This window comes from Fomitopsis serialis (genome assembly GCF_022376445.1).
Source record: "Fomitopsis serialis strain Sig1Antser10 chromosome Unknown B0H18scaffold_60, whole genome shotgun sequence".
NCBI lineage: Eukaryota > Fungi > Basidiomycota > Agaricomycetes > Polyporales > Fomitopsidaceae > Fomitopsis > Fomitopsis serialis.
In genome coordinates this window covers 1-25,061 of record NW_025955020.1, presented here as the reverse complement: position 1 = coordinate 25,061, position 25,061 = coordinate 1, and the positions used below count along the sequence as shown (strand labels likewise).

The following is a 25,061-nucleotide window of genomic DNA, read 5'->3' as shown; positions in this document are numbered from 1 at the left end:
CGATCAGGAGGACAAGCAAGGCAGATACGCGACGCGTTGGGAGACCCAGCGAGTACTGCGAGTATTACCGCGACTTGACTGCGACCGGTGCGCAAAGCGCCCACGCACGTGGCGTCGACTACGCCCAAAGTTGCATCCGGGCTCGTTGCAGTCTTCTATCACCACCGCCCCTCCGACACACCTCCTCCAGCCTCTCTCTCTGCGACAATGGGCGTCGTCGCGAGCTGTTGCGAGTCGTGCTGTAAGTTTGACATTGCCGCGCCTTCGCTTCGGGTCAATTATGTAACACACCCTGCAGTCCATTCCCGGAGGTCTCAGTCGTACGAACCCCTCTTGCTTGAGAATGAGCGAGAGGCGGTCGCGGATCTCCTCCAATATCTCGAGAGTGCGTATACTCTACATCTGTGACTGAGCACAACGTTGAATGTATACATTGCGGCAGACCGGACGACGACCAACTTCTTTTCCGGTTCCCCGCTCTCCGCGCTCACCACCCTCTCGTTTTCCGACAACGTCGATCTGCAGCGAAGCGCCGCTCTGGCATTTGCGGAGATTACGGAGAAGGAAGTTCGCCCCGTCGGTCGCGATACTCTTGACCCCATCCTATTCCTCCTGGGCAGTCATGACACCGAGGTTCAGCGGGCCGCGAGCGCAGCACTAGGCAACCTCGCTGTTAACAGTGCGTATCCTGCCTGTCGCATCTCCAGCAGCGTGTCGATCTCATGGAGCGTCTAGCTGATAACAAGTTGCTTATCGTCAAGTTGGGCGGCCTGGAGCCTCTCATCCGACAGATGCTCAGCCCGAATGTTGAAGTGCAATGCAACGCCGTGGGCTGTGTAACAAACTTGGCGACACACGGTATGTTTCCTGCTCATAATCCCGGTTTTCATGGTAAAGGCGAGGGCTTCCGACAACGGACAAGACATTTGCGACACGGAGTTCTCCGTGCAAGTGCGCATTCCCTGATTGCCTGCTTCCCCCAATCGCCCTGTGGAGTAGAGTCGACACCGGTGACAGATTTGTTGTCTTCTAGCTGTTACACGTGTATAGCGGCTGGAAACGTACACCGTACTGATGTCCAGCTGACCTGCACTGCAACGTGCTACCAGACCGACTGGCAGCGAAGTGAAGTACTTCGATTTTGCCTGTATACCTCTGCGCCGACAGTTACGTCCGTTCGATATTTCGGATACATTAGGCCGTTGCACAATCGTGACCACCCTCAATTATCAACATGTCATCTCGCATGATCATGGCTGCTGACTGTCTTTCTGCCGCTAGACGACAACAAGACCAAGATCGCAAAGTCCGGTGCCCTTGTTCCTCTAACTCGCCTTGCTCGATCAAAGGACATGCGTGTGCAGCGGAATGCGACAGGCGCGCTGCTCAACATGACCCATTCTGGTGCGTTCTTTCTCTGCTGCATCCGAAGCCCGATCAGATATATGTTGCATTTCAGATGAGAACCGCCAACAGCTCGTGAATGCAGGGGCAATCCCGGTGCTTGTCAGTTTGCTCAACTCTCCGGACACGGACGTACAGTACTACTGTACGACGGCGCTGAGCAACATCGCGGTTGATGGTACGTGTCATACATAGATCGGCGATTGGCCTGCGCTCACGTTTTTGTAGCTACCAACCGTAAGAAGCTGGCACAAAGCGAGCCTAAGCTGGTGGCAAGCTTGGTGCAGTTGATGGACAGCCCAAGTCTGAAGGTGCAATGCCAGGCCGCACTCGCTTTGCGGAATCTTGCTAGCGATGGTGAGTAGATCGTGTAGCTTACCATATTTCTCATCTGACTGTGATGCAGAGAATATCAACTCGAGATCGTGAAGGCGGATGGTCTTCAGCACCTCCTCCGACTGCTACAGTCGACGTACCTGCCACTCATCCTTTCGTCGGCTGCCTGCGTCCGGAACGTGTCCATCCACCCGCAGAACGAGTCGCCTATCATCGAGTCGGGTTTCCTGCAGCCGCTGATCAACCTTCTCTCGTTCAAGGATAACGAGGAGGTTCAGTGCCACGCGATCTCGACCTTGCGCAATCTCGCGGCAAGTTCGGAGAAGAACAAGCAGGCGATCGTCAAGGCTGGTGCCGTTCAGAGCATAAAGGAGCTGGTTCTCGAGGTGCCAATGAATGTTCAGAGTGAGATGACCGCATGTATTGCTGTCCTTGCTTTGAGTGGTACGTTCAAAACTTTTGAATTCTGTGCCAATGGCTGACACATCCCAGACGAACTCAAGGGCCAGCTCCTCGAGATGGGCATCTGCGAGGTCCTCATTCCTCTGACCAACTCGCCCAGCTCCGAGGTGCAGGGCAACAGTGCGGCGGCCCTTGGCAACTTGTCTTCGAAAGGTGAGCGGCTCCTGACGAAAATCGCCCACGTTCATCCGCTGACATATGCAATGTAGATGGCCGGACTACCACTGATGACTACTCTGCATTCAACGACGTATGGGACAAGCCTGATGGTGGCATGCACCGCTACCTGTACCGCTTCCTGACGAGCCCGGATGCCACCTTCCAGCACATCGCCGTGTGGACCATAGTGCAGCTGTTGGAATCAGGCGGTGAGCGGGATCACTTGCTGAAGTTCGACAATATGCTAAAGACCTTCACAGACCCCCAACTCATCAGCAACATCCGTAGCTCCAACCTCCTCATCCCCAACATCCGGCAGCTCGCTGAGACGCGGACGTCGACACCGACCTCGTCCGTCGGTGGCACTCCTCACTCGCATCACTCCGCCAGCCACTCGTATCAGGATACGGAGACGGGTGAGGGCCAGGGCGAGATTCAAGTGCTTGCACGTCGGATTCTGGACATTACGGAGGCGGACAGCGATGGCGCCATGACACCTAGCGCGGCCGCATCCCAGATACAGGCGGCATCGCTGCGTGAGCATGAGGGTAGTGTTGGGCGCGAGCATGAGGAGCTTAGGAAGAGCGTGCGGGAGGCGTTCTCCGGCTCCTCGACTGGCCACTAAGGCCGCAGGCTTTGTCGTCGGTGGCTGCATATGTCATTCGGAGAAGCGCGAACGACATATGCAGGCTTGAGAGTCTTGACGGCGTCGACGGATGGTGGATAGTGGAAGTGGGGAGGTGGTGTAGAGTTTTGCGTGCACATTGGTGCGGACATTGAGGAGGACACATTGTCCTCAGCGTTTCCTTAGAGTCTTCGTTCTATCCCTTCTCATGCGTATGGTCCCTACGTTGTGTGTCCGGCGCCTACCGTGCGTCTTGCCCTACTCTCATTGTTTGTTATTCACGGAGGCTGCATAGGGTGTTGTTGCATTCGTCTCACGGATTCTTGTTCCATAGTAGTTCTGGTTGGGGCTCAGTATGTTCCCGACAACGGTCTCGTATCGGTTGCTTCACGACGTAATGTAATGACTCTACTGCTCGTATGTCCATCTGCAATGCCATTCTGATAGCCCAATCAATCATGTATGTTTGACTCTCGGCACTGTGTGTGTAGAAACTCTGCACTGTCGCAGAACTGTGAAAGGTAGCTCTGTCGAAAGCCCGTACCGCCTCTACCATGGGTCTCCCCAGTACTACTCTACCAGGTAAACGGCAAGCAGCGATCACACCAAACAATTCTACGTTCTATTCCCTAGTAGCTTACTAGGATCTCGGTGGTGTGACATATGAGCGACGCGTCTGAGCAACGTTATAGGCAAGCCAGCGAGTGGTATGTGTCTATAAGCCCGGTGACCAAGCGTGTTTCCTGACCAAAGAGCCTGAGGGTCCATGCCAGTGAAGGAACAGGACGACCGATATGTGCCGACTATTCAAGCAATATCATTGCGGAGTGCCACGACGGTGGCGAGACGAATCGCATCGACACGGTCGAGGTTCCAGATCTGGGTTGTCGGAAGTTCCCGGTGGCGTGGCCACCCATGTTCGATCCGGCAGGACGCGTCGAGCGCGCCCTTTTTCTCTCTCACCGCCACCACCACCTGAACACCCTTTGTCCTTCCATCCCTCTCCTCCTCCTTACTTGCTTCCCTCCTCCAACCTATTGCAAATATGAGCTCCCACGACAACGAGAACGAGGAACTGATCGACTACGAGGACGAACACGATGTGGTCACGAACGGCGCCGCAGCCCAGTCGGCAGCGAATGGTGTGGCTGTCACGGCCGGCCATCCCTCTGTCGATGGCGAGGGTGACAAGGACAAGAAAAACTTCTCGGGAATCCACTCCACTGGCTTCAGGTATGTTCCCTAGTGCTCAAGTCTGGTTTTTGTGACTTACGTGTCGCCCCTTTGTTCTCAGGGACTTCCTGTTGAAGCCGGAGCTGCTGCGCGCGATCAGTGACCTTGGTTTCGAGCACCCATCTGAAGGTGAGCGTCGACGCTGCGCACCTCCAGAGTCCACCTCCTGACCCTTTCAATTCAGTGCAACAAGAATGTATCCCGCAGGCGGTGCTTGGAATGGACGTCCTGTGTCAGGCGAAGTCCGGCCACGGCAAAACGGCGGTCTTCGTCTTGGCGACTCTACAACAACTGGAGCCCGTCAACGGCGAGGTGTCCGTCCTCGTTCTCTGCCACACGCGAGAGCTCGCGTTCCAGATCAAGAACGAGTACACCCGTTTGCCAAGTACATGCCCGACGTCCGTGTCAGCACTTTCTACGGCGGTACGCCTGTCGTCAAGGATGCAGAGTTGCTCCGCGACAAAAGCAAGTGCCCGCACATCGTGGTCGCCACCCCCGGCCGTCTCAATGCGCTCACGAGGGACAAAGTCTTGGATGCCTCGAAAGTCAAGCACTTCATTCTCGACGAGTGCGATAAAATGCTGGAACAGCTCGGTTAGTCATGCGATTTCGGCCTGCACCTTTCATTTCCACCTCGTCGGCTGGCCCTGTGGATTGTCGCAACGGTCAAACGATTGCCGCTCGTCTGCGCCCACCGCCCTGGTGGGCGTCTGGCCCTCGACTGAATTCGGAAGTGGTCTATGGGAGTGGATGGTGTCCGTTGGGGATGGCTACGACACGGGAGGTGGCGGTTGATGAACATTGTGGACAAACATCCGACTCGCGTGGCGATTGTCCGAGGACATAGCACTATTCGCCCACCCGCGTCAAGGATCGAAGCACGCCGGCCTTCCTCATTCCTCCCTTTTGTGTGTTGTTGTGGTGACAAGCATTCTTACCTATTGCAACATCATCCATTAGACATGCGTCGCGACGTGCAAGAGATCTTCCGGGCGACACCACACCACAAGCAAGTCATGATGTTCAGCGCGACCTTGGCGAAGGAGATTCGGGTGACGTGCAAGAAGTTCATGGCGAACGTGAGTGGCTGATATGCATTTGGCTCGACGCCTGCTGACGGTTTCGCCGCTCTAGCCCCTCGAAATCTTTGTGGACGACGAGACGAAGCTCACGTTGCACGGTCTACAGCAGCATTACGTGAAGTTGGAGAGGTGGGCAAGAACCGGAAGCTGAACGAGCTCCTGGACACTTTGGAGTTCAACCAGGCATGTTCAGCGCACGCGGAGTGACGGCGAAGAATTGACGTGTTATTATTAGGTCGTTATCTTCGTCAAGTCGGTAGCCCGGGCAATCGAGTTGGACAAGCTCCTCGTCTCGTGTAATTCCCCAGCATCAGCATCCACTCAGGATTGGCTCAAGAGGAGCGGTGAGCCCGGTCGCTTATTCCGGTGGCTGGAATCAGCAGCTCATTCACGTGTAGTATCAACCGGTACACGGCCTTCAAGGCCTTCGAGAAGCGTATTCTCGTCGCAACTGACATCTTCGGTCGTGGTATCGATGTCGAGCGTGTCAACATCGTCATCAACTACGATTGCCCTCCTGATGCGGACAGCTACCTCCACCGTGTCGGGTACGTTCAGCCTTCCTCCTCGCAGCGTGCATATCCGAGCTAACCCTGTTTGCAGCCGTGCTGGTCGTTTCGGTACCAAGGGTCTCGCTATCACCTTTGTCTCCTCGGAGAGCGATCAGCAGGTGATGGCGGCGATCCAGTCGCGCTTCGAGGTGGCAGTACCTGAGCTGCCGGACCACATTGACCCTGCCAGCTATAGTGAGTTTGCTCGGACCCCGCATGGTTGCGCACCACACTGATCGTCTGCCCAGTGACTTCTTAATTTCGTGCTATCGATGTCGTGCTCTTGTTGTTCCAGTGTCTCTAGTGTACCTATATTGTTTTCCTCCCGCTCAATGGTTACCTCTCAAGCCTCTCGCGAGGTCGATAATGTGCATCTCTGTCGGAGTGTTGCAGACATGTCGGACGTTGCCGCGCATCAGTGTGACATAATGACTTGGGGATGTAGCTTACAATGCGGGAGCATACGTAAGTATCGGGGAGTCGCCGCGGAGAGGCGGAGTTTGGCTGGCCGGCCAATGATGCGTGGCAGAGTTGAGAGTCCGACGGACTCAGCGGGTGGCAGGAAGGAACATGACGTCACCGGGCACCGCGTGTGAGGGGTCCAGGCCAGCGGAGTGGGTGAGGTCGATCTGACGGGCGAATGGGACAGCGGCATGAGGGCGTCCCTCGTCCGTCGTCCCGCCCACCCAGCCAATCCAGGATAAGCTACAATTTGCCGCCGAGCACCGTCTGTCGCTGCGCGCAACTCCTCGCACGTCGCCATCCCCCACATCCTCTGCCTGGGCGTGCCCACATCCGTCCGCCAGTATGCGGAGGAAATATGCCCAGCCAGCTCTACCAACCCTCTATTTCCGGGATTGTATACTGTCCATACCGGGATATACATTCGAGAAGGCGCGTACATCCCCACTGAGCACCCTCGGACTACACCCGATTAACAGGGTCACGCAGGCGGTAGCATGGGAGGACACAGGCAGCATGACCATGCTAGCCGAGGGCACGAGCTTGAAGGACGGTTCAGGCGTGCTCGCTAAGATCGTGCCGGCGCACTCGAACGCGTCGCTGTGTTTGGAGCGTGAAGCACATATGTGGGTCCCCCTCTTCTGTCTCAGACTTGCCGATCCTCAAGTGCGCGTCCGCACAGCTTGGAGCGAATGTCGACGACCCCGGAGTCATCCAGCACCACTCTCAGGCTAGTCGACTTCTTTCCATCCCTCGGACCAACGGGGACTGTGTCGTCCTCCTCTTGAACCACCTGGTCTCAATATCTTAGGCCGATACTTTCCGTCCCATAAAGTCAATGATCTGCTGCTAGGAGACATATCGCGCTCGCGTCCGCCGCCCTCGCACACGGACATTCTCATGATGGGCATGGAGGAGCCGTACACGGTCGAAGAGATGGAGGCGATCGAGATTATGGATTTGGCTTCATTTCTAGAGTGCGTCCTCATCCCTCGCGCCATCATTACACGGATTGACTCTCCCAAGGTTCGCCATCCAAGCTACGCATTGCCTAGAAATGATGCACAGGTAGGTCATCCCCGCCTGGCCCCGTCGCCGTTCTCATCGGCGCGTCTAGGAATGGTCTCATACATCGCGAGGGTAAGTACACTGTGCCGATTGCATCTGACCTGCAGTTGACCGCGCCTCAAGTCCGTGCGAACGCGTTCCACCTCAATGCACACAGCGGCTTGGTCCGAATGGTTCACTTTGGAAATCGCGCTGTCTCGTTAGAGCAGTTCGGCGTCCCCTCTGCGTTTGTGCTGAGCGCTGACGCGTTTGAAGAGGCAAAGAAGTTGAAGGTAAAGGAGGCGCTCTGCTACCTCGGTATGTCACTCTGCTTGTCATCCGCACCACAGTCGTTCACCGCTTAGTACCGCGTAGCCCGGAGCAGACTGGCAGCATGGAAGCCTCAATGAGGACCACAGGACAGATCTCTACTCATTAGGTATCATGTTTTGGACGCTGCTGGTAGGTCGTGGCACTATGCCATTCGAGGGCGGCCCCTTGGAGCTTCTGCATGCCGTAGTGCAAAAGAGGCCGATGCCGGTCCACGAAGTTCGCAGGGATATTCCGCAGGTATTGGCACTCATAATCGACAAGGTCCGTATGGTCATTTAAAGGTAATCCGGTTTCATCGAGGCTGATCCGTCCATTGAGTAGCTCCTCTCGAAGAACCCGGACATGCGATACCAAAGCGCTTACGGCCTCAAGGCAGACCTGCTGCAATGTCAGAGGTTACTTCTCCGTGCCGTCACGGTCTTGTCGGACCAGTCGACGGAGGTAGATTGGGTTTGTTCGCCGGTATGAGATCGGGAGCTGAATTGTCTCATTCTAGCTGATTCCATACTTCGACATTGCTACCGAGGACAGGTACATGGTGAGTGCGATCCTCTACGTGCATGACAGCTCTACATGCGATCGGCATGCTGACGCGACCCATTATCAGGAATTCACAATCCCGAGTCCTCTGGTAAGTTCTCCCACTATGCAGTCGGGTCCGCCGTCATTCACGCCGCCTTTGCAGTTCGGCCGCGAGAAGGAGCTCGAGACGGTCCGGAACATCATCCGGCATACGTCCACCTCGTACTCGCGCTACATCGGCGCGTCGCGGAACGCGATCCTCGCCGGCAGCGACAGCGGGGGCACGAACAGTTCGCCGACGGAGGACCGCAGCGACTCGCGCTCGTCCCGGAGCGGTGGCTCGCCCACGCCCGACCCGAACAGCCCGAAGGTCGGGTCCCTCAGGGCGTCGGACACGTCTGGCACACAAATGAGCATCAGCACCGGTGGGATGACTGGCAGCGACGGCTTGAGGAGAGTCGCGTTGGCGCCCTCGTCAGGCCGGGCGCGTACCCATGCCGTCATCATCCTCGGTCCTCCGGGGTGAGTGACCTCATGAACGTTTGTTGAATGCCGATCGACTCAATCTTCGCATTGTAGCGCCGGGAAGAGCTCGTTGGTTCTCGCGCATCAGGCGCGCTGGAGGTGTAGGTTGCCTGCGACAAGTAGATGTGGTGTACGCGCACTGACGAATTGAACAGCGCACGGACTCTGGGGACAAGCTAAGTTCTCTGACGTCGAGGCGGCGCCGTTCTCGTCTCTGGTAAGTCTGCACCGCTTCAGCCCCCGCGCAAACCCGTTGACGTCAATGTCTGCATAGCTCGCATGTCTGTCGTCCGTTCTGCGTCAACTCATCGTGTTCCACACGGACCTCCACAGTTCGTGACGGCGCTCAAGAAGCAGCTGGGCCCGCAGCTCCGCAACGTGCCCCTGCTGTACGAGGGCGCGCCGGAGCTCGGGACATCCTCAGCCTGTTCGATATCACGCTCGAGGCGCCGCCGGAATCGTTGGAGACACATGAGCTTCGGGCAAGGTTCAGAGTTTGTTCCAGAGTGTGTTCTCGGTATTGGCAGAGACACGGTTGTTGCGCTATTCTTGGATGACTTGCATGACGCGAGCGACTCGTCACTCGATCTGATCAACGCGCTGGTGAATTCACGGACGCGCATCGTGAGTTGCAATCACGTATTCAACGTTTTGGTATCAAGGTTTACCTTCCCGCAGCTCGTGTTTGCCACAGTTCGGTCGGACAACCGTGAGTACGCGTCTGCAACTGGGATGCTTGACACTGATGCATACGTCATTCCAGGGAGGCCGTAGACAGGATCCGAGCAACGTTCACGAGCAAGTCCACGACATGGATAAATCTCGAGCCGCTCGCTACAGCGCCATAGCAAACATGGTCTCGCGCACGCTGCGTAGGCGAAGGAGGACTGCGCCAACCTGTCGAGCTCGTCCACGCCGCATCTTGGGCAATGCCTTCTCTGCGAGGAACATTCTCATGACTCTGCAACGGCAGCATCATGTACGCGTACTCTTTGGCTCGGTGAAATTCTGTGCTCATAAGTTACATAGATACGTTCAGCTGGGAGAAGAACACTGGGAGTATGACATCTCGGCAATCGAGCCCAGTCTGCACGGCAACAAGATGATCGCAGATCCCAGCGATTTGACATTCCTCCTGAATCACTTCCGTGAGCTTTCAGAGGACGCCAAGAAGTTTCTCACATGGGCGTCGTTCTTCGGACCCACGTTCAAGGTCGCCGAGGTCGCCCTGCTCATGGACTGGGAAGACTCGAGCGGGAGCAGCGGAAGCGACGAGGAGGCTGAAGACATGTGGAACGTCTCGAAGGCGGTTTCGATGGTGTCGAGCATCAACGAGAGCCAGCTGGGCTCGAGCAGTCGTGGATCATGCGAGGACTGCAAGTTGCGATCACGGAGGGGTGGCTCGTGCAGCGGGCGCGAGATATGTGCAGCTTCTCGCATGACCGCTATCGCCAGGCTACACAGGCTGAGGCTGAGCAGCTCCCTGCGGATGTCATATCGAAGATGTCGTTTAGAGTATGTCGTTCTGAATGTCCTCGCACGGAAGAAGACTCACCGGTTTTACATTCAGATCATCCTCATGATGCTGCACGAGTCCACTCCCGATGTATATCGCATCGCGGAGCATGCTAAGAAGTAAGTTTGACCCCCTTTTCATCAGAGTGATTAGTCTCACAGCGGGCACAGATGTCTCCCTCTCCTGCGAGAGCACGCGAAGCGCGATGAGCTGCTGCAATTGTCAATCGACGCCGGTGATTCCGCTACGGCTCGTGGCGCGCATGAGGTAAGAAGTGTTCTGTATGATGCCGTAGCAGTCGATGACGTAGAACACAGTTGGCTCTGCAATCGTACATCAACGCACAATCACTTTTGGATGCTACGTCGTGGGCGTCCGATCTTGATCGAACTACCTCATTGAGTTTGAAGCTCGCTGAGTATGTCTTGATCTCTACTGCTGCGCTCTATCCGCTGACATGCTTTTGCGCGTAGGCTCTACACGTGGAAAGGTATTTGGTCCGGCTCAAGGGCTAGATAGACGCTAACGTCCGTTGTAGGTGACTTCGCTACGTCTGACTATCTGATCAATGAGTGCCTTCACCGTGTAGAGGACCTCGAAAGCAAGGTCCGCATGCTACGCACACGCTCGAAGAACCATTGGATGCGTGGAAACTACAAGGCTGCGCTGTCTGACACGCTGCAGGGTCTGCATCTTCTGGGCGTGGACGTGAATGCAGCCCCTACTCGTCGAGAAGCAGACCAGATGTTCGAGCAGGTCAAGAACGAAATCCTTGCCGTAGGCTTTGACGACATTCTCGCTATACCTCGTGCGAGGGACTCAAAGACGGATCTGGCCATTTCTTTGCTGAACGATGCCGGTAAGAACGGCTCGCTGCTTACCGAGATGTGCGCCGCTCATGAGGTGACAGGCCACAACGCCTACTGGAGCTCCGGGGAAGGATTTGCGGATGTTATCGGTCTCACAGTAAGCCAAGTTGGTTCTTCTTTCGTATCAGTTCTTTGCTCATCGATATCCCAGACCGTCCAATTAGCTTTGCGGCAAGTCTATCGATGTGCTGGTTTCGTCTTGAACCAACTGACACGTTTCGCAGTTCGGGTATGTGCTCAGGGACAGCGCTTGGCTTTTTCTGGGCTCTTGGAGGTGTGCCCGTTCCCACAAGCAAACACTAACCTTGGCTGACGAGCAAACAGCGGCTGCTGAACGGAGAGAGCTTTATCGATTCTCCGCGGACTTGGGTAAATTGGCCCTTCGCATCGCCGACCAATACGGCACGAGCTATGAGAAGTGGTCAGTCTTTTATCCTGTTCTCTTCGCATAAACGTTGTTAACATATGAGCTAGTCGTGCCTTGGTGTTGTTCTCGTCCATGGTGTCTGGATTCGACAACGTGCATATTCGGGCAAACTTGACACGGCTGGAGGAAGCCTTGAAATATGGCCAGAGTGCTGGTGACAAGTAAGTCCACGAAATAGTCGCTGTATATCTCGCAGCTCACCGCAATTTAGGATATATACGAGCTTCGCCAGCATTCATCTACTCCAGACGAGACTTTGGATATGCGAACATGGTATGTCAATTCCAGACTTCTGGAGACGTTCGCTCATGATTCTTCAGTCAGCGAGCTGGTGGTAAACGCGGAAGAGGTGAGTACTGGCCTTCACTGAGGCAATATACATCACTGATGCAGCGCAACCATAGTGTCTAAGCGACGTTTCGCAATGGGCACCCAGTGGCGACCTTTCCATCGTAGCGCAAGGCAAGAAAACCCGCGGTTAGTTGTCTCGGACATATGCTGACCTCCAACAGGGATCTTGAACTGTGTTCGTGCCATTGGAGGCTATACGTATGCTGAGTCTCCGGCCGCAGTCTTCGACACCGAGACGTTCAACGAGACCGAATACTTCGCCCGTGCATCGGAGGCATGCGGCACACCCGATGTCGCGTTGAGTTGGTACGTGGGAGCATAGTGTTTCCTCGGTCAGCTGTTGAACATATCACCATCTTCAAGGTATAAAGCGTACAAGGTATGTTGCATTGTCTTGTACCATCCTCGCATGTTCACAACATCTTCAGGTCGTCGGACTGTTTTGCCTCGGCTTCGCCAACGAGGCTGCTGCTTTAGGATTCTGCGTCTACGATACGCGCGATAAACATCCAAAGTGAGTCGCGCATTTTCAATCCAAGAGTTTGCACTTACGTGGCACACAGTCATAGGCACACTCGTTACTCCCTTTTCTTCCATGTCTTAGCCATGATCCAGTGCATACGAGCTGGCGACCTGGATGTAGAGACGCGTTCCAAATATTTGAAGCAGATTGAACTCAATCAGTCGTATATCAGAAAGTAAGGCTGCGTCGAAGCGATTGGTCTGTGGCTAATGGCATGTTTCCAGGTGGTTGTCGCCAAGTCCTGTCAATACCAGTGCATGGGTGGCTCTCATAGTGCGTTGCTGTCTTATGACCCTTGACTATACGTAGTTGACGTACTCCAATAGGACGCAGAGATGGCATCTCTCACCAACAGTCCCGACGCCTTCAAGCTGTATGATGTCGCAGTGAAGTAAGTTGCTACAAGATCGAATTTGCTATGCAAGTGCTGAGATTGACCTAGACTCGCGGTCAACAACGACTGGTTGCTTGAGAGTGGCTGGGCTATGTTCCTCGTGCGCTTTCCTGAGCTTGGTCTTCCGTCTCCATGTGTCTCAACGTGTGTTCCAACAGCAAGGAAGCCATTTTGTGCACGTCGGCGTTGAAGGCTTAGGTGGAGAACTCCAGCGACGAGGTATCGCTCGTCAAGCGCAATGGGGTGCTCGCGGCATAGTGTGCGTTGTTCTCGACTTGTCATCATCAATGATGAATGACATTTTCCCAGCAACTACCTGTCCTCCTGCGTGGATAATCGGGCGCAATATGTTCTCAAACGGCATGCCTATACATCTGACGTAGCCGTCCAGACAGACAGTGCTATCATGACATCCGATGCACGTGCTGCCGGTACCTACGAACGGAAAACGGATCACTATGAGGAAGATGACCTTTCTTCCATGAATGCGTCAGATCTGGCATCGATACTGAAGTGGAGCAAAGACATCTCTAGTGACATCAACTTGCCCATGGCCCTTCAACGGCTCACGGAGATTGCTACTGGTAAGGTTATGATATAATATCCCACTTGCGATGAATCTCAGCTCCCATACAGAGAATTCCGGCAGTCAGTATACCTGCGTCGTCATTGCAAGGGAAGCAGGGGATTATACCGTTGCCACTAGTATGATCCCTCCAGAGTCATGTCAAGTCCATGAGTGAGTCGAGTCGTGCGCAATCTGTGTGGGCCTTCTAAGAACACATCTAGGGATCCATTATCCGTGCGCGAAATTGCTGACCCATTGCGTAAGGTCATAATCCAGCATGGTGAGTGCACTTGATTGGTATATAGGACAGCTCGAAGTCTTACAGGCGGACGCAGCCCTCAATACAAAGGAGCGAGTGTATTACGAAGACGTCTCTACCGAACCGCGCTTTTCGTCCGAAGCTCAGCAAAGCTCATATCGTTCGGTGATCTGCTTACCTATCTTCAGTAACCGTGGACAGACTTTCGGAGCGGTCTATTTGGCTTCAAAATATGCATTCTCTCCGAACACAGTCACACTTCTAACCCTCCTTTGCCAACAAGCCAGTATTGGCATCTCGAACGCGTTGCTGTTCCGCTCGGTGCAAGCTGGTACTCGCGAGAACTTGAAGATGATTGCAGCGCAAAGAGATGCTCTTGAGGCTGCGCGGAGAAGTCGGGAAGACGCACTGAAAGCGACCAAGGTTGGGTGGTCCTTTCTTGGTGTTCGTATCAAACATTTTGACCACCAAGTGTGTCATAGATCAAGAGTAATTTCCTCGCTTCAATGAGCCATGAACTGCGGACTCCCTTCAGGTTTGTATGCCTTGGTAAAAAGCATCAACGCAGTGTTTGACTCAAATGACGTCAGTTCATTCTACGGTCTGCTTGACCTCCTCAGCGGCACAGAATTAACGGCAGGACAGAGGGAGATAGGTGTGTTCTGTCAAAGTCACGAGATTGCCTACTGACATCTGGTCAGTTCAAACTGCTAAGCAATCATGCGAATTGCTGCTGAAGGTCTGCAGGCGTGGTTATGTGTGCTTAAATTCACTGGTCTCAATCGTCGCGGAATAGATCATCGACTCCATTTTGGACTACAGCAAGCTGGAAGCCTCAGGTAAGCCGTCGTCTTTGAATGATTACTCAACTTACACATCAATATTAGCTCTCAAATTGGAATACTCTGGTTTCGCGATTGAGAGCATGGTAGCCGTGAGTATAGACCAACTCATCGTCGAGTTGCTTCTGATTCCCAGTCAAGGATTGTTTGGAGTTGCTCCTACCCATGGCGGCGAAGAAATTGGATTTGTCGTACAATATCGAATCGGATGTTCCTCCTTGTACGTTTCGTATGCCTCTTCTGCCTGATACTCGCTATAATCAGAAACAGGGGTCGAAGCGGATTACGCTCGCATTCGTCAAGGTCAGTGCGAACGAACAGTCACTCTACGCGACGTTGACCATCTTGTTCCAGTTCTCATGAACTTGATTGGCAATGCTGTCAAATTCACCGCCGGAGGATCTGTACGAGTCATTTGCTCTGTCGATAACAGCGCTCCAGTTGCTAAGGACGAAGTCAACCTCAAATTCGTGATACAGTCTGTATGCCATTCCGTACCGTCTGTAATAGCTAACATGAACTCGACAGAGACACTGGGATAGGGCTGAGCTCAAGGTGAGACTATTTGCTTACACTTGAATGGTAGCTCATTATCGTTCAGCGACGTTGACCTCCTGTTCGTACCCTTCCAACAAGCGGACAACTCGTCGACCAGACGATTCGGCGGCACTGGATTGGGCCTGTCCATCTCCCGGCAGTTGGTCAAGCTTATGGGCGGTGCCATCGGCGTTCAATCGGAGCTTGGTGTTGGGTCTGTTTTTTGGTTCACGCTTCCCGTCAAGATTTATGAATCGGAGGAGTCGCGACAGGTGCGCTTTGGGGCGTATGGTCACAGAGTCGGCTACTCACTTCGCTGCAGGTCTCAGCGGAAGTCTCCCGTCTTCAGACCCAGCTACTCAGCGAGCGGCCGTTGCGTGTGCTGTTGAGTTCCGCATCGAGCGCCACCCAGGCACTCCTATGTACCATGTTGAAGGGTTTCTCAATCACGACTGTCCCGTCAACCCCGGAGGCAGAGACCTATATTTCTAACGCCCAACCCCAAGATCCTGTGGACTTCGTCATTTTGGATGATCAGTCAGAGGCTCCCATTGACGACTTCACTCGGATCTTGCAGGCGTCGTCGTTGCCATCACTTCAGGATACGAAGATCGTCCATCTGTTTACTCCAACTACGGATAACCTTGCAGACCATCCGATTCTTAAACCGGGCGGCGATGGAGCTTCAGGGATCATTCGCGTCACCAAGCCACCCCGTCAAGTCAGGCTGCTTCAGACTCTTGCCAGTCTCAAGAATCTTCCTGCTCAGGTCCCATTGGTGCCAGTGACGAATGCATCTGCAATCCGGGAAGAAGAGGCACTTGCGCGGCGAACCCTGCACGGCAATGTGCTCATCGCCGAAGGTCAGTCGGTTTCCTGGCTTCATGTAAGTTGTGATTAATTTTGTCGCAGATAACCCAGTGGCCCAGAAGCTGCTCATCGCTCAGCTTCAAAAGTATCAGCTGAATGTTGTTGCTACGTCAAACGGCGAGGAGGCTATCACCGGTATGTAAAGAGTTGTATTTCTCAGATCGAGACTAATCGGTGCCTCAAGAATGGGAGAAGCACGATCCTGGTTACTTCAGTGTTGCACTGTTTGACCATCGTATGTACATGTCATCTGTCCACTTACTGGGTCTCACTGTCTCGCAGATATGCCTATATGTGACGGCGTCGAGGCTTGCAAACGGCTGCGCGTCATGGAGAACAGGCGTAAACTGCCTGTACAACTACCAAGTACGACATCGGCTTGCGTATTATGATCGAAAGATGCTGAAAACTTCCCTAGTCGTCGCCCTCAGCGCTGATGCCCAAGAGTCAACCAAGCAGCTGTGCCTCAGTTCTGGCATGAATGGATTCTTCACCAAACCAATGAAAAGAGGTAGGAACACCGTTTTCGTGACCTCCTGCGCTTGACTGAATAACACAGAAGGGGACCTGTTGACTCTATTGACAAGTTATGGAGAGCCCTTAATGCGACAGGAACTGGAAGATCCTGGCCCATCAACATCACAGACATGAACGCTACAACTCACCGGACAAGTTCTCTGACATACCGCTATCCTGCATATCACAACTGAACGCATCTGTATCGCTTTGCTGCACGCATCCAGTGTACCTCGCATTTGCTACCGTATCCCCTACGACTGTACTGTGATATACACCCTCCAGACTAGATATACCCTGACATGTAGCACTCCATTTATCCTTATCTACTACACTGGCTACCGTACTCACTTGCAATATGTACTTTACGTGTTCGTGTATCATGCCTTCCCATACAGTAATCATACGGGAAGCACACATCTAGTTCCCAACAGCTTGAGGAATGTGCGCCAGCAGTGAGACGTCGGGAATGCCACTGATAGTGTGGGTCATGCATCATTACTACGGCGAGTCTCGGTCGCAAATATGGAGTGTTCTGTCATCTTTCCCCGGATGCGCGACAACACGGTCACGTCGCCGAAGGACGTGATGGCCAGCATCATAGCTAGTAGCGCGGAGCCAGCACCAAACAGACAGATCGCCATCCAACCTCGTGCGAGATGATCGTATAACTAGGAACGACGAGTGAGCAAGCAGAGAACCTGGCCCGACTGGCGCTTCACTTACTTGACCACCGATGATAGGCCCCACTGTTCGTGAGTCAGAACGGCATGCATTCGAGGATGACGAGCTAGCACTTACGGGCTGAGCCAATGCCATACGCCATGTTGAACGCGCCGTACACGTGTGCATCTACCGGAAGCTGCTCAGCAGAGTGATGATGTGTGAAGCGAAGACGAACGGACAGCCAACGCCATTCAGCTGTCGTGTCACCGCCGCGAGCTCCGCCGTCAGCGGGGATACCGTCCCAGCCACGCCGAAGTCTGTTCGCAAGTGTGAGTGCCGGGCCAGGACACACACTGTTTGGATTAGCTTACTGGCTAGGGCGAACACGACGATGAACAGAGGAAGCGACGATTGCACGATGAGCACGAGGATCCAGGGCAGCGAAAAGCGAGCGAGGCGACTACGATTGGACCTGTCCCCAGTTTGTCGACGAAGTAACCGGTTATGGTGGAGGCTACGCGAACTTAACAACGATTGGCCCGAACGGATGGCGCCACGTACAGAATAGGTGGGCACCACCGCGGCGATGTACACCAGCCCCACCTTGGATGATTGAACTTCCATACGTCCTGGAGGTGAAGCGGAAGTGCTGGTTCCTGACTGGAAAGTATCCACCTTGGCACCGAAGACGATTAGGTTCAGTGCCAGTGCAGGATGATGGCGGCTACGTACGCGTATAACAGCGTGCATGCGAAAACGGCGTCGGCTCTCACAGACTTCAGAGCTTAGCCAGGACAGCCAGTAGGGACAGGTGGATCTGCGTCGCTTGTGGATTGGAGCGGCATCGCCCATTGTGTCTACCCGTTCGGGTTGAGAGCCTTGCACCTCAGCAACCCTGGCATTTTCGCCTTCTTCCTTCTCTTCCTGTCCAAGAGCAGGCGATGGCTCAGGTGCGACGTCTAGCTCTCCAGTGTCCTGCTTGGGCTGAGTCTGCCCTTCTGGGTCCGCCTTCGCGGACGCAGCAGGGTCACGCCCAGAGAATCGCATGTTTCCGCTCGATGACCAGGAGCCGGCCGATGAGGTCTATAGCCGTGATGATGATGCCGAAGATGAAGGGGCCGTGGAATCCAAATTTATCGTAGAGGCTCCTGATACGGGGGGCCGACGAGGAATCTGGCATACGTAGTTCAGTAGATAGTAATGCAGCGCGAACGGATGCTCGTACCCAATAGACAGGCCACTCATCGCGATACCGAGTTGTCCTTGACACACGTTTTCGTAACATGAGCAACCGAGATAAGTGCGCAGCAATTCAACTCACTCCCGACAGAACTCTCTGGTACACTGTCACATCTAGGACGATATGTCAGATGTTACCAGAAGCGAGATGGAGAGATGGGCGTACAAGAGCGCAAGTCCAGCAACCCAGATGACCGTTGAGCTCACGCCTTGTAAAGCGTGCGATGACCATAGCCAGTAGGCGGAGCTAACATGAACATGATCTGCGCTCCTATGAGAGAATCAAGCCGCCGAGAGTGGATCTGTCGATTATTGTACTTTTCTGACAAGTGTGCGATTGGGGCGTGACTGGGGGAGATGTTTCGAAGTCAGTGTTTCTGAGCAAAGTCGCATCTATCCACGTACATATGACGATCCGGCTGACTAGACACAGTACGGCAGTCAATCGTAGCAGAGGATACTTCGCATTGTAACGAGCTTACGTATGCGAAGAGGAGCCATCCGACCAAACCTGAGACCCCTGAGTACCCAGATTTTCTAGTTGGAACGGAATGATTGGTACAATGAGTGAGTAAACGAGGAGATCAGTCGTAACTCCTGAGGTCGAGTCTGTTCAGACCTTGCTAATGTTACACAAGATGCAGACTCACCTAGACCAACGACTAGCCGTCCACATGAGCAAGGGACTATGCTGGGGATACTGAGTCCTGACTTACCAGTCGTAACAAACCACATAGAAGATCTCCATTTCAGTCCCCGTGGCCGTGAGCGATCTTCCGAAAGCCTGGAGCATGCTGTTTTGTCTCCGGTCATAGTCTCCTCCCTTCCAACCAGGCAGAACCTATTTACATGAAGCAGTAGGCCAGAAGCGCTGTGGGGGGTCAAAGGAGCGGGTGCAACACCCTCTCAGTTACTACAGTCATACCGTGACGATGAGCCGGGCGCGTCCCGGTCCCGCGAAAACGATCTACACAATTGCCTTTCCGGGACACCGACGGTGCCACTGACGCCGTCAACCAACTTGGAACCATCGGCACCAGCTCGAGAGATTGCTTGAGACCATGATGCGTTGCACAACGCCAAAGTCGTAGATAAGGTCAAGCCCAGTTCCACTTCCGAACGCGTCATGCCGGAGCTTCCAGGTGAGTTGATGAATGCACAGTCCTTATCCCCGAATTGCTTTCGTTCAAACACGGTAACAGCTGAGACTCCAGCCATGCAGAAGTTGAACGTGCGGCCAAGCTTGTTAGAGAGGTTGCACTCGGGAACATGATTATTGAAGTGGAAACCGTAGAAGATAATATAGTCTACTCTGGCAGCAGCCACACTGAATTCGTAAGTCATCCGACTCAGGCCTGATATCGATGTTGTGCATGAAGCTGAACGGCTAGCAGGCCCGAAGTATCAAAGGTCGCCGCGTCACAAACGTGGGTAGATATGGTGCGTGTGTAGTTGTATGTACCTCTGCAGTCGGAAGATCTACATGCAGCAAACAGGCAAGGTGTTCTACTTGGAGCTAGACGGCAAAGGCAAGATGCCCGTGCTGCACTTTGGCATGACCGGCATGCTACAGGTAGCACTTTTGGTTGTCAGTGATACCGTGGCCTTACTGAAGCCCGGACGAAAGGTGAAGGGTCAATTGGCCACGTACTACAAAGAGACACCGAGGAAGGCTTCCACAGACTCAGGCTGGCCGCCGAGATTCATGAAGGCATGTGTACAGTTCCTATGTTAAATCAACGCCTATAGAGCAATGGAGTCCAGTTCATCCTTCACATCCAGCATTCGGAGACACAAGACATTACTCAGTTGGCCTTTTTGGACGCTCGTCGTCTCGGTCGGATACGGTTGTGCGCGAGCCCCCTCACAGAACCACCTATCTCCGCACTTGGGTTCGATCCCATCCTGTCTATGCCTGACTTGGCCTGGTTCAAGGAGACCGTCCTGAAGCGAAGATGCCCTATCAAAGCGCTGCTACTTGATCAGTCATTCAGCGCAGGTGTCGGAAATTGGGTCGCAGGTTAGTGCAGACCATCTACGACGCGGTGATAGCGCGAAGGCTCCCCGTTTCTGACGCTTCTTCATCATAGATGAAATCCTCTATCATGCTCGTGTACACCCAGAAGAACGCTGTTTACTCTCAATGACGAGCAGCTCAAGGCATTGCACATGCACATCTCGAGGTTTGCCGCATCGCTGTAGAGGTCAACGCGGACGACTCGAAGTTCCTGACATTGGTTATTAACACCGTTGGGTTCGTCATTTTCCAGGGGAGTAGTTACTTGAAGGACTAAGGATTAATGACACGCCCACAGGGGAAAGGAAAGAAGAGCAAGAAACGAATAAATTGGCAAGCAGCACCAGTGCCACATGACTCTAGACTGATACGTTACAGCCCGACGGTAAGCCCGCCACGATAAAGTGGGTTACCGTCGGAGGCCGAACGTCCGCGTACGTTGCCGAGCTTCAACGCCTAAGCCAACGCGTATCTGGTCGATTCTCCTGCTCTGCGTACAGATGACACGGCGAGAGCGAGAGCGACCTCACTCCTCTTTCAGAAGATGAAGTGCGGTTAAAGCAAGTAATAAGCGCAAGGTGATTGTCGTTCATATTGCGCGACTCAGCATGTCTGTTGATCACGAACGTCTGCCAGCGAACTGTGACGTCTAAACACTTTCCAAGAGTTGCACAACGGAAAAAGACGGTCAAAACGGATACATCCGGAGGCTAAAGGACATGCTGATGTTTTTTGGTACGCTTTCTAATTAGTCTGCTCTGTAAGATGTATGTGTGGAGATAACGTCGTTCTCCATACATGATGGGATTTGTATACGCTGTCTTGTATACTACATGCCTGTACCGGTTACGTTCCCTGGTCCAAGGCTACTTTGCGAGAGTAGGCGACTTGGGGCGAGCGCAGTTCGGTTCTGGTCTGTGGCCGGCATTACCATCTGTGAACTGACCGCTGATCGGAAACAAGACATTCAAGTCACGCACCAGTCAGAACCCCAAGCCCCGAGTTCCAGGGATAAAAGGCAGGTCGGGAAACCAGCAAGTCCTCCTCACTCCTTGCACCTGCACCGCCACCTTCTCAGCGTTTTACCCCTGCTCCTACCTTCTCCGCTCATACGTTATCATGCCTTCTACTGCTTCCTTTGCCTACCGTCTCGGCAACGTCTCTCGCATCCCCGCCCCCGGTTACGCCATGACGCTCTTGCCTCTCAAGGAAGCGCAGGCTAACCCAGAGATCAAGTACCGTGGTCTCTACGAGGAAGCGAAAGGCCCCAACGTCGTCGAGATTGGAACGGGCATTCGTGCGTACAGTCCTGTTCATGGCGTGACTATTCCGCTCGTGTCTCTCAAGGAGGCGCAGCGGAACGCAGCGATCAAGTACCGGGGTCTCTGAGCCCGGGCTTGACGTCCGCGGGTCTGGTTGATGGAGCGTCGTATGCCGTGGTACCGCCGACTCACAGGCGGGCGGGTGCGACGTTCAATTGGCGTTGGGGAATGTGTTCCAGCGGTGGCGCAGTTGACGACGCCAGCAGTCCAGCAGAGGGGCTTCAGGGCTGTCGCGCGCGGGCGCGCGTTGTCCTGGTGTTTCAAGTCTGGCTGCTGGTCGAGACTGAAAGCGGCCGTTGGCAATTGGACTGTGCGATCTACGGGGGTGGTGGTCGCCAGTCAGAAAAGCCAGGATTGGGTGTTGGACTGGGGTGTGGAAGCGAACCGTCGAGATAATCCTAGGCCTCGAGGGGTCGCAGAAGCCTCCGAGAAAGCACTTCGTCCTGGCATTTGGGTGCGCGGAGACATCATGGTCTACCGCTGCGCTCTGGGATTCGAGTTCGTGGTTCGGGTTCAGGTTTCTAAAAAAAGGGCAAAAGAGAAAAACAGTTCGAAGACTAAAGCACAAAATAGTGTCCGCGTACCATCTTCGTCTGCGTTGATCTTTGCGTTTCAGTTCCAGGATTCCTCTTCAACCTCAAGACTAGGGACGGTGTGCTGCTCAAGACCAGGACGAAGACCGGGACCGGGACCGGGACCAGGAGGGCGGCGGTCAAGTATAGCCAACGGATCTGGCGGAGTGTTGACTCGGGAGTCATGCCCCGAGTTACCTCCTGCCTACATCCCGCGGATTTCTTTTGAATCTCATCCGTAACGTACCTCTTCACAGGGCTTCGACTAACATCGAGTTCTTCGAAAGACGAGTCCGTTTCGTTCTCATTATTTGTTGTTCACTCACTGACCCCTTTGCTCTCTTTCATTTCAGGTCGTGCATGGCGAGGGGTAGCTTGAGGCCGGTCGACGGTGGATGCGGGGGAGGATGGGTCGGCGAGGCGGCCGCATGCGATTGGCCAGTCGTATTGCGTTCGCCTCCTCGACTCTGATACCTGCGCATCCTCCGCCGCTCGACGGGGGAGGCGAGGAAGGGCGTCTACGAAGAAGGTGAGTCTTCTGCTTTGTACGGGGTTGAGAACACTTCACTGACTGCCTTGAGTGCTCCCTCCTAGGTTCCTCAAGTTTTCGACATCTCAAGGCGCGTTCGGTGCATGGCCAAGTACCCCTTCGTTTCATCTCGTTTCAGTCCGACTACTGACCAGTGCCTGTAGACCTGAACGACCGTCTGTCAACTCTGTCAAGACCGATGCACAACAAAGAGTAGTGGTCTCAATTTGTTTCACCTATCCTCACTGACGTTCTGCGCAGGTCTTCCGGAGCGTTTGCGGGACCGGGAGGGGATCGGGGGTGTAGGTGGCGTGGACGGGTAGGCGGCTGCCTTGCAAGCGGCCACTTGCAGTGCAATCGTTTCTCAGTCCTCGTCATCTTGGGGGAGGCGAGGGGGGTTGGACGGGTGAGGGGGAGGGCTGGACGGACGGTTGAGGGCTGGATGGGTGAGGGCTGGATGGGTGAGGGCTGGACGGGTGCGGGCTGGACGGGTGCGGGCTAGCAGGAGGTAAGTGCTTTCGTTTCACCTTCGTAGCACTCCGTACTGAACTTCCGTTCTCTTCTAGATATGTCCCGGGGCTTCTCGTGTCTACTGAGTTACGTAGGTTTCAGCCTGCCGTGCAAATGAATAATGGGTAGCTTCTTTTCGACTCACTCTGCTGGCTCTCACTAACAACACCCCTTAGGTCGTCGCCCAGCGGAGGACGGAGGCGCGAGGGAAGGTGCCGAAGGCGGAGGCAGGGGGAAGGTGCCGAAGGCGGAGTGACTGGGCGGCTGTGTTGCAAGGTGGCCACTTGCAACACAATCGTCTGTCCGCCTTCGGCATCTGGGGTGGGGGTTGACGGAGGACCTGTGGGCGATAGAGGGTAAGTGAACCACCTTAGATTGTCATCAGCACAGGAGGACTGACCGTTCGTCCTGCACCCACTGTTATCTTATAGGAAGCGACAGCCGCATTGCAAGTGGCCCGGGCTATTCCTAGCGCATTCACCTGGACGTTGAGATCGTCAGAACCGCCACGCGCGCGGTCGGACCGTCGGAGGCGTGTAGTGTACTCAGGATGACAGCATCTATCCGATTTTCCGATTTTCCCCCTTGTTTCACCCGGACTGCTCTGCTCTGCCTGGGATTTTACAGCGCACGGACCAGGATGAGTTCACGTGTATGTCAGCTTGACTTATTACGATCTGAGTCTCTGCATGTTCCTTGTTAGTGTAATCACGGTTTGAGGATAACAATCGTACCTGATACATGCTTGCTACCTCGTTGGGTGATATGCCAAATAGTCACTATTAGTATGCGTCCATTCGAAGGTAGAAAGAAGACTGGTGTTGAACCCTATTCGGAAGACAACTGATACCGCTTAGATCGCAATCGTCTTGTCTAAGCTACACAAACAGCTGCCTCACAGTGTACAATTATATGTTGGCTCTAATGTACAGTAGGAACGCTGCCTATATAAGCCCTAACATAAGAACATCGTGCTGTAGTGTACATTGCCGATGACGTCTAACGAATCCTATCCTTGTACAGCGCGGAACGACATACATAACTTAAGCTGGGGCGCGCGCGCCACATACCGTCCGTGGCGGCGAACAACGGTGACATACCAAACGCGAACGAAGAGAAGTCGGCGCACATCGAACAGAGAAAGAGGCTGTCCATTACACCGGGAACTCGGCAGAGGACGCACTACACGGGTCCAGCGGCATACTGCTGCGGGTACTGCATGCCGTACTGGGCCTGTCCCGCTTGCATATGAGCCTGCTGCGCCATCATCGCCTGAGCCTGAGCTTGTGCGTGCTGTTGCTGCTGGTACAGCTGGTGATCGCGCGACGCATACGCCGCCGGCGCCGGAGGTTGCCCGGACGAGATCGCCGCAGGCCCATGCCCCATCCCCGCCTGCGCCTGCAGATACGCCGCCTGAGCTTGCGCCTGTGCCTGGGCTTGTGCTTGCGCATGCGCCTGCTGCTGCTGTTGCTGCTGCGAGATCTGCTGTTGTTGGTGTGCGTGAGGGTGGGGGTAGTTGTATGCGGGTGGTGCCATGGACCCGGGTGCGGGTGCGGGGAGGCCGATAGGCACCGAGCCCGTGAAGTAGGGATGTGAGAGGGCGTCGGCGGCTGTGATCCGCTTCGAGGGATCGAATTGCAGAAGGCGTTCCAGGAGGTCGAGGGCTATATGCGCAGATGTAGCGTCCAGTGATACTCGATCGCGCCGAACACTGAGTAGTACCTTGTGGCGAAGCTTTCGGAAGAACTTGTGAGAACGGTATCTTGGGATACCGTGGGTATTGCTTAGGCGGG

The 25,061-nt window shown here is 54.4% G+C and overlaps 7 protein-coding genes across 7 annotated transcripts; 5 read left to right on the top strand and 2 right to left on the bottom strand.

Annotated features, from left to right (window-relative positions):
* Positions 1 to 156: 156 nt before the first annotated feature.
* Positions 157 to 3,457, top strand: B0H18DRAFT_1020848 (vacuolar protein 8). The gene is made up of 11 exons (XM_048029504.1): positions 157 to 241; positions 299 to 385; positions 443 to 679; positions 736 to 858; positions 1,282 to 1,404; positions 1,460 to 1,582; positions 1,633 to 1,761; positions 1,813 to 2,184; positions 2,233 to 2,355; positions 2,412 to 2,570; positions 2,622 to 3,457. Exons 1-11 carry the CDS (start codon positions 208 to 210, stop codon positions 2,984 to 2,986), a joined length of 1,875 nt encoding a protein of 624 aa, XP_047890772.1. The 5' UTR covers positions 157 to 207; the 3' UTR covers positions 2,987 to 3,457.
* A 400-nt stretch (positions 3,458 to 3,857) lies between these two features.
* B0H18DRAFT_1020839 (P-loop containing nucleoside triphosphate hydrolase protein) lies at positions 3,858 to 6,276 on the top strand. Its single transcript, XM_048029503.1, has 11 exons — positions 3,858 to 4,219; positions 4,281 to 4,348; positions 4,404 to 4,587; positions 4,629 to 4,813; positions 5,180 to 5,298; positions 5,354 to 5,399; positions 5,423 to 5,484; positions 5,537 to 5,574; positions 5,610 to 5,645; positions 5,700 to 5,849; positions 5,905 to 6,276. Exons 1-11 carry the CDS (start codon positions 4,032 to 4,034, stop codon positions 6,086 to 6,088), a joined length of 1,260 nt encoding a protein of 419 aa, XP_047890771.1. The 5' UTR covers positions 3,858 to 4,031; the 3' UTR covers positions 6,089 to 6,276.
* Positions 6,277 to 6,659: 383 nt separating this feature from the next.
* B0H18DRAFT_1121361 (histidine kinase) lies at positions 6,660 to 16,548 on the top strand (the record flags this gene model as incomplete). Its single annotated transcript, XM_048034322.1, has 57 exons — positions 6,660 to 6,980; positions 7,050 to 7,291; positions 7,341 to 7,382; positions 7,432 to 7,454; positions 7,506 to 7,679; positions 7,747 to 7,955; positions 8,016 to 8,135; positions 8,191 to 8,232; positions 8,302 to 8,325; positions 8,380 to 8,738; positions 8,796 to 8,842; positions 8,897 to 8,958; positions 9,075 to 9,365; positions 9,436 to 9,450; positions 9,505 to 9,720; positions 9,781 to 10,121; positions 10,172 to 10,256; positions 10,312 to 10,376; positions 10,428 to 10,524; positions 10,575 to 10,675; positions 10,731 to 10,747; positions 10,796 to 11,116; positions 11,168 to 11,223; positions 11,278 to 11,301; positions 11,351 to 11,547; positions 11,601 to 11,714; positions 11,765 to 11,826; positions 11,874 to 11,902; positions 11,958 to 12,030; positions 12,066 to 12,210; positions 12,268 to 12,283; positions 12,333 to 12,418; positions 12,474 to 12,602; positions 12,652 to 12,700; positions 12,754 to 12,818; positions 12,870 to 12,921; positions 12,980 to 13,080; positions 13,131 to 13,405; positions 13,458 to 13,560; positions 13,611 to 13,669; positions 13,725 to 14,071; positions 14,131 to 14,183; positions 14,239 to 14,303; positions 14,350 to 14,387; positions 14,445 to 14,487; positions 14,536 to 14,582; positions 14,632 to 14,710; positions 14,761 to 14,793; positions 14,845 to 14,968; positions 15,019 to 15,045; positions 15,092 to 15,299; positions 15,350 to 15,890; positions 15,940 to 16,032; positions 16,082 to 16,132; positions 16,180 to 16,263; positions 16,316 to 16,408; positions 16,460 to 16,548. The coding sequence occupies 57 exons, from the start codon at positions 6,660 to 6,662 to the stop codon at positions 16,546 to 16,548; spliced, it is 6,864 nt and encodes a 2,287-aa protein (XP_047890770.1).
* Positions 16,549 to 16,901: 353 nt separating this feature from the next.
* Positions 16,902 to 19,131, bottom strand: B0H18DRAFT_1086101 (uncharacterized protein; the record flags this gene model as incomplete). The annotated part of the gene is made up of 11 exons (XM_048031994.1): positions 16,902 to 17,084; positions 17,258 to 17,265; positions 17,319 to 17,396; positions 17,451 to 17,863; positions 18,111 to 18,252; positions 18,321 to 18,341; positions 18,401 to 18,432; positions 18,485 to 18,581; positions 18,847 to 18,915; positions 18,969 to 18,980; positions 19,035 to 19,131. 11 exons carry the CDS (start codon positions 19,129 to 19,131, stop codon positions 16,902 to 16,904), a joined length of 1,152 nt encoding a protein of 383 aa, XP_047890769.1.
* Positions 19,132 to 19,323: 192 nt separating this feature from the next.
* B0H18DRAFT_1095648 (Formamidopyrimidine-DNA glycosylase N-terminal domain-containing protein) lies at positions 19,324 to 20,839 on the top strand (the record flags this gene model as incomplete). Its single annotated transcript, XM_048032425.1, has 9 exons — positions 19,324 to 19,460; positions 19,541 to 19,653; positions 19,713 to 19,758; positions 19,815 to 19,891; positions 19,946 to 20,048; positions 20,078 to 20,338; positions 20,409 to 20,450; positions 20,473 to 20,555; positions 20,714 to 20,839. Exons 1-9 carry the CDS (start codon positions 19,445 to 19,447, stop codon positions 20,837 to 20,839), a joined length of 867 nt encoding a protein of 288 aa, XP_047890768.1. The 5' UTR covers positions 19,324 to 19,444.
* An 817-nt stretch (positions 20,840 to 21,656) lies between these two features.
* B0H18DRAFT_558683 (uncharacterized protein) lies at positions 21,657 to 22,645 on the top strand. Its single transcript, XM_048038599.1, has one exon. The coding sequence runs from the start codon at positions 21,755 to 21,757 to the stop codon at positions 22,469 to 22,471; it is 717 nt and encodes a 238-aa protein (XP_047890767.1). The 5' UTR covers positions 21,657 to 21,754; the 3' UTR covers positions 22,472 to 22,645.
* Positions 22,646 to 24,042: 1,397 nt separating this feature from the next.
* On the bottom strand, positions 24,043 to 25,061 carry B0H18DRAFT_558615 (uncharacterized protein; the record flags this gene model as incomplete). Its single annotated transcript, XM_048038598.1, has 2 exons — positions 24,043 to 24,932; positions 24,991 to 25,061. Coding segments are annotated over 2 exons (553 nt in total), but the record flags the coding sequence as incomplete, so codon positions are not given.

Coding starts and splice junctions, on each gene's coding strand:
- B0H18DRAFT_1020848 (XM_048029504.1), top strand. CDS start 208: ATGGGCGTCGTCGCGAGCTGTTGCGAGTCGTGCT. Junction 1,762..1,812: donor GCGGAATCTTGCTAGCGATG/GTGAGTAGATCG, acceptor TGTGATGCAGAG/AATATCAACTCGAGATCGTG. Junction 2,571..2,621: donor GCAGCTGTTGGAATCAGGCG/GTGAGCGGGATC, acceptor AGACCTTCACAG/ACCCCCAACTCATCAGCAAC.
- B0H18DRAFT_1020839 (XM_048029503.1), top strand. CDS start 4,032: ATGAGCTCCCACGACAACGAGAACGAGGAACTGATCGACTACGAGGAC. Junction 5,299..5,353: donor GCAAGAAGTTCATGGCGAAC/GTGAGTGGCTGA, acceptor TCGCCGCTCTAG/CCCCTCGAAATCTTTGTGGA. Junction 5,850..5,904: donor AGCTACCTCCACCGTGTCGG/GTACGTTCAGCC, acceptor CCCTGTTTGCAG/CCGTGCTGGTCGTTTCGGTA.
- B0H18DRAFT_558683 (XM_048038599.1), top strand. CDS start 21,755: ATGGAGCGTCGTATGCCGTGGTACCGCCGACTCACAGGCGGGCGGGTG.